At 22.9% G+C, this 11,908-nt stretch overlaps 1 protein-coding gene across 3 annotated transcripts in view; it reads right to left on the bottom strand.

Moving 5' to 3' along the window:
• The window catches only part of LOC129605177 (calpain-D), a 59,107-nt gene that overhangs the window by 7,890 nt on the left and 39,309 nt on the right, over positions 1-11,908 (bottom strand). For all 3 annotated transcript variants that reach the window (XM_055514769.1, XM_055514768.1, XM_055514767.1), the window contains one exon: positions 526-1,730. In XM_055514769.1, the coding sequence (XP_055370744.1) occupies positions 526-1,730 (1,205 nt within the window). The remainder of the gene's footprint in view (positions 1-525; positions 1,731-11,908) is intronic.

Genomic DNA, 11,908 nt, shown 5'->3' with positions numbered 1-11,908 from the left:
CTTTTATTTAGGATATCTTATATATGACACAATAATTACTAAAAGTAAGACCTGTTACTAAAATTTACCAAAGATTCGATGGCGCATTTACAAATTTATGCTAAAAATGCAAAATTCTTGTAGGAAACTTTACGCTCTAGTCGCATTTAGTAATTGTCAAATGTACATAATAACAAAACTAGTCTACTACATTTTTTTTAATTAAATATCTATTAAATTATAACATAACTTAGTGATTAATATAAATTGATGAAAACGCAGAAAATGCGAATTTTCTGCAATTTCTACCCTCGCATTTCGTGTATATGTAGTACATTTGCCTTAAAATGATATTTAAAAACATGCATTTCGCACTCGAAATAATCTATGTTTAATCATATATGACGGAATTATAATATTTTTCAAAAAATATCAGAATCTGAACAAAAAAAATGGATTTAGAAGGGAAAATAAACAATAATATACAAATGCTTAAATAAAGTAGTAATTTCAATGTATATGGTAGTAAAGAGCAATTATTCTTACCGTGCAATGAATCACCAATATTTGATAAACTTTTATTAAATGTTCTTAAATTATGATCGTTATTTTGTTCTTGATTTTTAATTTTATTATCATCACTAATTTCATGATCGCGATTATTTATATCATTTTCATTCCTTGTTAACAACAAATTTGAACGTGTTATATAATTCAATTTATAGCTGTCACTATCAGTTTGCTTTAATGAAGTGCGTCCATTGCTATTTATTCCTCCAGCACTTATATAATTATGATCACTATTATTACTACTGCTATTATTATGATTAATATTGATACCGTTGTTATCTATATTATTTAAAATATTTTCTTCTATGTCATCATCGTTTGCTGTTGTATTTGTTTTATTATTAATATTTGGTAAACGAAAATTAAAGTGTTTACAATCGGCACCACCAGATTGATTGAATAAATTATTACAATTAACTAAACAAATATGGCATCGTTTCGTTAGATTTCGGCAACTACCTGAATCCATACTAAGACTACGAGTACGTCTTAAAAATTTTCCATTTGCAGATTTTCTCTCATTTCTTGGATTAATGATAGCAGTATTACTACTACCATCATTTGATGAATTTTCATCATTTGATATTATAATTCCATCAACTGATTTTTGTTTCAATTTTATCAATTGTTGTTTCTTTTGTGTTGATTGTGAATGTTGTTCCTGTTGATTTTGTTCACAATTGCTACTACTATTAAATGTAGTATTGGTACTAGTTGTTGCACCTGTATTATCACCACTTATATTATTTTCAATAATTTGTTGTGATTGCAATGGTAGTTGCTGCTGTTGTTTATTACGATTATACACTAAAGTTTCCTTATAAATTGGTGCTAAATAACTAACACTATCACAATTTAGACAATGCCATGTAACTGAATTGTTTTCTAATTCACAAATATGACATGTCCATCGACGATTTAAACTTGGATTCGAAAAATGATGAAATAATTCAATAGATGTCTTTATATATTTTTTTGTATCTTCACAATTACTACATTTTTTTTGTAATACAACGGGAGGTAAACGTTGTAAATTGTTTATAATATTAGAATTATTTTGTATTTTATTGATATTATTACTATTATTTAAATTTTTTGTAGATCTTTTTAACGTATTGTTGTGTGATGTCGGTTGACTATTGTTATTTTTTATTGTTTTTTGATTTATTAAAGAAGCATCCCTGAAAAATATTTATTGAAGGTTTTATGATTTAACGAAATGTATTATGTAATGTTGAAATCAAAAACAAATTTAGTAAATATCGAAACTAAAAAAAAATATGATTCAATAAAAAACAAAAAAACATTTAATGAATTATTTAATTTGAATTATTTATTATGAGCCAATGAACTAACTCACTATAAAATTCTTAACGAATATGATCATAAGTTGCAATGGTCGACCATACTAGGTAAAATGAAGATTTTTATAATAATGTTTGCTCTACAATAATTTTTAAAGAAACAGGTATTTTCAACTTAAAATTTTTTTATAGATCAACTTTTTTTCTTAGTATTAAGGTTCTTAAATTAAATAACAACAAAAAATTTTAAATATCACTAAATCTAAAACTTTGCACAGATAACTCAAAGTTGGATACTTTTATAAACAGTGCACGACTATCTAAAAATACGGCAAGTATACAAAAATTACGTTAAGACTGAAAATCGATCTCTAAATTAATTTCCTAGTTCACACTCTTTCATTTCAATAATAACTGACGTTTTATTCATTGTTACTTCCTACAAAATAAGAGAGTTTGTAATATATGTGTTTGCAATAAAGGGATACCTAGACGTGTCTAAATTACGTTTCGTCAAAACTCGATTAAATTTTCATCTAAAATCGTTTTATTGAATTGAAAAAAAATCGACTAGAAATTTTGGAAGGACAGTAATTTACATAACACATGCATACGCATTACTTATTATATTGCTATGTACGTTATATGTTATGTACGTACTATATAAGTAACTAGAATTATTTTAATTTTAATGTAAAGATAAAAATTAGTACCTCGTAATAGAAAAATACTAAGAAAAATAATTTACTTAATTTACTTTTGTAACAGTTGTTGGGATGAAAACGCCATCTATACATGGTTAACTTTACGAAACAATCAAAAAAACATTACCAAAAAAAACAACAAAAAAAAATGAAACAACTATCATTAAACGAGAAAAACTTTTCCAATAATTCATTTAAAGTTTTATCTATTTTCTATGTTTCGTTTTTATGTCTTTTTTTTTCTTCGTCTCTACTTTAAGTAACAGATTTTTCGTTGCTGTATAAAATATGAGTACACTTTTCTTCTATTCTTTTTGAGAAATGATAGAGATGGAAAATTGTTAAACAATAATACTTAATTTAAATTTTACGAAATACGGTAATGAATCTACTTAACAACGCATTTGACAGTTTTTTTCAAGATGGCTAGGTTCAATATTTTTACAATTTTTCAATCAACAAAAAATTATTAGAAGTAGATAATCAATTTAACTATTTACCGATAGCATTAAATATACAAGTTAAAGCTACTGGATTCAAAATTTAAGTTATAAAAATCTGATTCTTACGGAATTTTTTTTACATGCATATTTTAAAATGTACTTATTTTACATTTTAAAGATAAGTTATAAATTTAATGTAAGTTATGACTTCAAACGGATTTCGAGCCGATATAAATGCTACTTGACTTAAAATGTTCAAAACAAGTCGATCCCACAAAATTATTAGCTTGACTTTAAAATCGACTACATATACGCCGATTGAAAGATTGGAAATGACAAATGAATATATAATGCTTGTCAACTAATGTCAAACTCCAGTTGATTTCAAATAATATTATTTCAATCTGAACACAGATTTAAAATTCAAGTCAAGCACTTAATCTACCATATAAACGAAATAAGTGACACAACAGATTCAATCAAATCAAAACCGATTTCAAATTCTAAGTATAAATAATAATGTTTCCGTGATTGTTTAAATGTACATGCTTTATATAATATAGTAAATATATAACATATTTCTATTATGCAATATTAATAAATAAAAATTTAATTTACTATCTTATATATGAAATTCAATATCGTATATAAATAGGGAAATAAATAAATGAAAAGAGATTATCTAATAACAAAAAAAAAAAAAAGAATTAAAAAATAGACAGTATTGGTTAAGCTCACATAATGAAAGCCTCAATATATCCATTAAGAATTAATAACTCTAACGATTCTTAGAAAATAATTCTGTATTCAACATACATAGTGTTATTCCGGAAATCACATGGGAAAGATAGTGATAAAAGAACATAAAAACAAAAACATACCCACATTATTATATGTGAATGTGGCATATTCTTACATTAGAGAATAAATGGGGCACATGTACCTTACACATAGTTATATAACATAATACAAACAGAAGAAATAAAAAATAAGAACAAAAAAATTGACTTCATTTTATTGCTTTTATAGTTCGATTTTATTGAAATCAGAACAATGTCAAAAATAATAAAAGAAAACAAAGAATCAAAATCCTTTTTTATTGACGCAGGAAAAGGCTTATTTCGAATAAAAAAACAAAAAACCATCAAACAAGGCAAAATGACCTTGAAGCTAACAGCATACACAAAACATATAATAATAATTGTGTAATATATGCGTCAAGATAAGTGCATATGTGTGTTTATACATTATATTTAATAATAAAATAAAAAATATAATTTTCATTTATAAGTATGCCAAGATCGTCCATTAGAATTTTTATCATTAAATACGAAAAATATTGAAAATATATTTATGTATGTATTTAGACCTATTGAATTCCTATAATATTAAATTTTAATCTTTATAGTAAACAGAAATTAATGGTTCAAATATAATTGATTGAAAATGAAATGATTTAAGCTTCTCAAATATAATCGCAATCAATAAATTTAATGTTAAAAAAAAAAAGAAAACTGCTATTAAAACATTATTGGGAAATTGTATTTGTATCTGCTATTCAAATATTATGAAACATCACAGCTTATCACATAATATACGAGTACGTATACGTGTTTGCGTTACCGTTATAATTCATGTGCATAATACAATAACTGGTATACATATTATACAGTAATTAGTTTAACCAAACGAAGCCATATTAAAAGTTGATTATTATTGAGTGTAATTATTATTCTATGATATTAGCATTTAATATTCATCGTTTATAGTTGACTTTTTTCTTATTAATATTTACTAAGTTAATATGAAAATTTAATTATGAAGTACCTAGAACTTTAATTAAATAAAATATTTACTTTAATGCAATATATTTAAATAAAATATCAATAATTTTTTAGATTCATTCATAAATCTGCTGTGTCGTAAATTTAACTCTGCAGTAAAGAGTACAATACATCATCGCTTTGGATATTAAAAATGGATAAAATTTATTTTTTGTTTACAATTAGGTGTTAAATCTTAAGGATTTCCGAGATGCAGTGGTTTTTACGAATTTTCATGAAATTGCTAATCGTCCAAGCTTTTTTGCTTATAACTTGCGAAAAAGATAAAAGGTTAAATTGTTTAAGGAGAATATTATTGGTTTGATTCGAATTTATTAATTAAAATTTTTGGGTATAGTATTTTACAATAGTTTACTTTATCTTTATAATCCATTGAGAACGAGTTCGAATATTAAGAGCGCTATGAATATCAGTATTTGTTATTATTATGAATATTGCAATCTCATATTGCTCATATAGCTTCTATTTGCTTAAGCGCAAAGTTTATGATTAAAAAATAAGTGTTTCTTTTAATTATAAACTTTGACATTTTACTCTCTAATTGAACTCAAATAAATCGTTTTACTCTAATCGAACTCAACCAATTATTTTACATATAAATCTGTAAAGGAACAAATTATTTGGATAACGTCAACACTTCTACAACGATTGTTACCATAAAATTAACATAATACACATCTAGATACATGTGTATGTATGTGTATATATTTATTATTCAAATTATATATTTTTATTTTTAATTAACAAAAACTCCCAAAAAAAAAAATTCCTAAAAATTCCATTTTTAAATTATATTGTTAATTATAATTGGAAAAAAAAATGTATAAAATTCCCCGAATTTAATAAGTAACTAAAAAACTTTTTCATTTTTTTTATATGCTTATATGTATGTAGATTTTACGAATATTTACATATATATATATATACGCTGTAGACTATACATATATAGAGATGTGAAAATATAAATACTTAATTTATTCTTTATTATATTATTATTTATTTATCTAATCAGTCTGAAATTTTCCATATTTTTTGTTCCTACTTTTTAAACATGCATGAACTTACACACATACACGCATGAAAAAATCCGTATTATATAGTACGAATGTATAGAAGCAAAAAACAAAAATTCCCATAAAAATGATGACGTTAGATGTCGCTGACTAAACACACATGTTAAAAAAAATCTAAAATCCTTGAACTTTTGCTTTTATTTCGATTCTTTGTAAAAAGAATATTATATAGAAGAAATGAATTTTAGAAGGTATATTTTCAGATTAATCCTTTAAATGAGATGTTAAGTGCAAAATAGAAAAAAAAAACAAAGCTAAAAGGTTATAGGAGTATAAAAGATGCAATTTGGTACATGTGTATATTTGTATGTAATGTACGTATGTAAATATATTTTATTTCATTTTTATAAATAGCAAATCAAATCGATAATTTCTTGTTTTGTTTTTAAAATTAAAATTGGTGCAACAAAACTTTTATTTTTTTTTTTTATTTTTGCATCCTATAGTCTCTTTTGATATTGTACTTCTTAATAGAATTATTGTTGAAAATAAATGAAACTATACAATAGTTAAGGTATATATGTATGTAGATTATGGGGCTTTTTAAATTTAACACAATCTACCACCTACATAACTTTATTTCTCTTTCATTAATGATTGATAATTTTTAACCTTTTCTCATATTGTATTGGTATTTTTAAAATGTCATTTATAAATCAAATTAACTTTAATTGAATTGATTTTATTTGAAAAGCGAAAATGAAAATGACAAAAAAATCAATTTGTTGAAAAAGGAATTTTAATTTAATAAAATTGTTTAGTTAGTGGCAAACAATATGGAAAAGAAATTTGAAAACCAACGGTATATAGCCTCCATTTTCAGTTCTACCAATTTTCTTCAGGGAATGTGAGTTCAAAATGTTGGATATTTGTGATACTTCATTACAAAGTCTTTAAATCTTCTTAAATTTTCTCTATTTTGGCATCGAGAGTGAATGAAACTGAAAAATAAATATTTTTATTAAGTTTAAGAGTATCCTAGAGTTTTGTAGAACGAAACATAATTTCATTATTGTTTTTCTGTTTCAAATCTTCCTTATTTTTATGATTAACTCTCCCATATCACGAACAAATCAACAGTAAAGTAGATTTTTTTCTTTTGATTTGAATATGAAAAATAATAATAAAATAGAAAATTAAGATCTTACTATTAATGTGACCAAATACATATAGTTAAATTTTGAATACGAAATTTTTTTGTACTAGATTTTTATACTGTTTTTTTAATGGTTTTCATTTGTAACCGTGCTTAATTTGATTTTTACTATAGTGTGTTGCTACATGAAGTGGAAAATTTTTATATTAAAAAGTTTTTCTGTTAAATTTTTCAATTTATAAAAATGTGATACAATAATATGATTTTTATATAGTAAATAAATGAAATTAAAATAAAATTATGTGATATTTGAGTCATTCAATTAATTTATATAACAAGTTTTGATGTTAACAAATTTTTCTTATTTTGAATAACTTTAAAATTGAACAAATCACGTCGAAATTATTCAAGCTTAACTAGAACTAAAAGAAAAATGTTATTTTGACAGCCTCAGAAAATGATTTGACAGCTTAAAAATTGATTTGACGGATGCTGTTTTTTAAAACGAGTTTTTGTTTAATTTTTTTTTTAATATCAAATTTACATAGATGTCTGTTGAAGAGTTACAGTTGCTTTATTTGTGTGAAAAAAATTTCCAACAAATTAATTTAAACGAATTTAAAATTAATTTTCACTATTTATTACTTTTCCTCACTGAACTCAAGTATATAACTAAATATTAAAAAAATCTCACAAAAAAAGTTGACAGTTCGATTATTATAAAGTGAGAATATTGTTAATTTTTAGAGTAACTGCGAGATTTTTAATTTCATGTTATCGTGTATCATACAAAGGAAATTTCAAAATAACTTGCTTTCCCCAAAATTAATATATAAAATTTTTATAGCACTTGTGTCCTTCAATTATTTCAACACCAATTTATTAATTCAACAAAATTATATTCTACATATTAAAAATTTATGATACACAAAAATATTTCTATAGTTAGAAAGCATTTCATATCGTAACATATGAAACAATGTCTGCGAGCTATTTACCAATGTCCCTTATTATTCTTTTAGGAATTATGTTAACCCTTTAACATTTTAATGACAATAGATTGCGTGTATCAAACTAATATTTTCATTTTATTTTTTTCTCTTAATTTTATTTTTGTATTTATATTTTTTTCTTATATGGATATTTTATTTTTTTTTTATACTTTAAATTTCAAATGGAATTGAAATCATAGATTCGTACATATTGTATCGTGTCTCACTTTTTAAATGATAAATTAAAATTTCATAACATTTTTATTTTTTATGAAATGTTATGACTAAGTTCCATGTTATGAATGGTTAATTCAAATAAAGTTTATTATTATTTATTTTTTTTTGTTTTTAACATAATTTCTTTATTGTTATGCGAGGCTTTTAGTCAGGTTTTTCTAATTGTTTATTTATTCAATTCTGTCTTACTTTAATAATAGAAATAATATATTATACTGGTATAATAATTTATTAATATGTATATTAAAAATCATATATACCACTTATGGATGAATATTTTCCAGAAATTCAAATAAGAATTTTGTTGTTCGAAATTCAATATAATTTTGAACTCGTTTGTCGAGGAATCGAAGCTGTTTTACTTTTGGTTGAAAATATTTGGAATTTAGAAATAACGTGCTAATTTAAAATGTCAACTGTCATGTTATTTAATTAGAATTTTTACTTCTAAAACAATAACATAAAATTCTAAATTTCAAAAATAGCACTAAATACAATATTAATGTAATGCAATACAGTAATTACAATGATTATCATAGTGAAAAGATTTGAACAGAATAGTGTATTTTTTTTATTAAAATTGCATAAATTTAGGAGTAACGTTTAAAGAAAATAATTTTAGGAGTAACAATTTAAAGAAAAGTAGGAGTTTTACAGTAATAAAGTCTGATAATAAACATACTATAATATTTGTATTCCATTTACATCTTCAAACTACTTTTGACCTGCTTATATGCTTAGTTTGTAAATAAAACGGTCTATTTCAGTATATTAGCAAAATATATCCTTATTTTTTTTGGCATTAACATTGATTTTTTAAATATAGCTTTTCGTTTTTATTGTTCAAGTACCAATTTAATAAAGAAAGATATTTCAAATATTGTAATTATAAATACAATTCCGATAACAAACTCCACGGATCATCTAGATACGCATTTGTTCAAGTTGGTGTAGTTGGACTCAGTTTTAACTGTATACTCATCTAGTTTGAATATGTAAATTGAACGCAAATATTATATAATATTAAATGTGACCATTTTTACATTGAAATTCGAAGAATTTTTAGTGTGCTCTCAGCAAATTTCACTATCAGTTCAAATTGAAAAAGAAAGTTAATTTTGCAAATAAATTCCAACATTTTTCCCAATTCTTTTACAATACTTTGAGAACTAACCTTTTTGTCATTTTACATGATCACAAACATATAGATATATGTATATTTTCTTTTTAATATATTAATTCCAATTATATTATTATATAATTTAAAAAAGGAATACGTAACATCCAAAATACGAGTATGGTTTATCTTATTAAAATATTTTTGCTCTTTATGTTTGAATAATATTTTTGTTTCTTTAATTATTTAAAATTTAATAGAATTTATTTTTAACATTGAGAATAATTAATGATTCTATATATTATTGGTAAATATTTATATTACATTAATTTAAAAAAAAAATTATTTCCGTCAGTATATTATTGTGAAAATAGTGCGGTAACAAAATAATTATCCGCATATATACAAAGATCATTATTAACATTTTTAATATGCACCAATGCCATTTCAATAACAGAAATTAAATTTTTGAAACAAATGAAAATGTTGTTGTATTTTAATCAGATCAAATGATTAAACTTTCCCTTGAGCGATGTACTCGCATAACTCTTATAATGGTTGTTATTTTTTTTATTTTATATATTTTATTACCATTAAAAATGTAATGAATAAGTATATACTCGTATGTATATTAAAAATTTTACCATTTTAAAACCAAACTATTTTCCATTTCATTCTGCTTATTAAAAAACAGAAAAAAAAAACGAACAGAAATTGTACATATGTTTAAAAAGTTTTCATTTTAATTTACGAAATTTTTTTTTAGTGGTATATAAAAATTTTGGTTTTTTCTCAAATTAAAGCATGTATTTTTTTTTTAATATCAAAAAAATATCCTTTTTCTTTTCTATTTTATATAATATATAATATTAAAACAAAAATAAATTCATGCTGAGTTAAACACAAATTCCCTTTCAAAAAAACTCTTATATATATATATATAAATATATACATTAGTCCTGTTATTTCATGATATGTTCAAAATTTTTTTCCACCTTATTCACTTGGTTATTCTGCGCCACTCACCCTTAACAGTTTCTTTTTAAAATTTTGAGCTTTAATGGCCTGAACATTTTATATAAGTATTACATTATCATGTAAACATATATATTTTAACATATACCTTATATATATATATATATATATGTATCTAGAATATAGTTAAGCTCGTTTTGGTATCATTTTCTCATTCATATCCTGTAGCATTTTGATAAATTTTCACCAAGTACTGTGTGCCATCAGTTATTACAATAATTTCTATATATATATATATATATATACATACTATTATGTACATACATAAATACGTATAAATATTTACATATTATATATGTGTTCTTATGCATTTATATATAGAAAATAAGGGATAATGTAAAAAAAATCGTTTATACTATAGGAAGAAAATTAAGTTTTAAAAATTTTCTAGGATACAATATTGAAAATTTTTTCTTTTTTTGTTACTGTTATTGTTTTTGTTCTTATATACTTATTCTCCTTTTAAAAAAAAGAACATATTATTATGTTGTAATCTACATTTTGTGATTTTTTTCTTATTTTTTATTTTTCTCCTTGTAAATCTAATGTACTAAACAAAATTTGTTTTTAGCGTTTCGTTTGTACATATATAGGAATTTATAGAGACGATCTATAAATGTTCCAATAACAATTGAAAAAAAAACAAAAGCATAATCTTTTAACGTTTTACATTAAAAATTCTAAAAGTTAAAACATAGAAAAGATATGGTAAAAAAGTAAAATTTTTACATTGTAAACTAAACGCCTACACATATGCAATGTATTACTTATGTATATGTATAATCAATAAAAAGTAATTAACATTGCAAAATAATTAAGAAAGCTGTATTGTTTTGGGAAAGAGAAAGAACAACAAGAACAAAATATTGATATTGAACAACTATGCACGCAGAACCAAAAAAATGAAAATTGCAAAATTAAAAAAAAAATCTTGAAATTTTATGTTTTTATTTTAAGGTCATAAAAGTTATTTATACACAAGTTTATAATTTTAAGGTATAAAAATGGGGTTTAATATGATGCTAGCAAATTGGTATAAACATACCATTGGTATCTATATACTACTAGTTAATTGTATAAGTGAATTCAAGAGCAATATTTGAAATTTCTATTAAAAATTTTAACAATATATTGGTGTCCTCATATGTGCATAATATTTTTTGCTTTAATTATTTACTTTGTGTGCCTTAATATAACATAATAATCAAAAATAAAATTCTAACAAAATGCAAATACAATGGGCGTCTACCAAAATGCAGAACTAACATCCATTTGGTTTAATTAGCAATACTGTTTTAATTAGTAAATAAGTTCATTTGACGTTAGATCTGTGTTTCGGTTGCCGCTCAACTATTCAGCAATACAATTTTTGAAGCTGAATAAAGTATCAAAGGTAAGGTATATTTGTCTGAGTGAAATCTATAAATTATATTTAAAAATTCTTATTAATTATGTTTAAAAAAAAAAATATTATTAAATTGTTATGAACATTGTAGAATATTTTTATGAAACTC

The sequence above is a fragment of the Condylostylus longicornis genome, unplaced genomic scaffold (assembly GCF_029603195.1).
Source record: "Condylostylus longicornis isolate FDR11 unplaced genomic scaffold, ASM2960319v2 ptg000013l, whole genome shotgun sequence".
NCBI classification, from domain to species: Eukaryota; Metazoa; Arthropoda; class Insecta; order Diptera; family Dolichopodidae; genus Condylostylus; species Condylostylus longicornis.
This window is presented reverse-complemented; position numbering and strand designations above follow the sequence as displayed.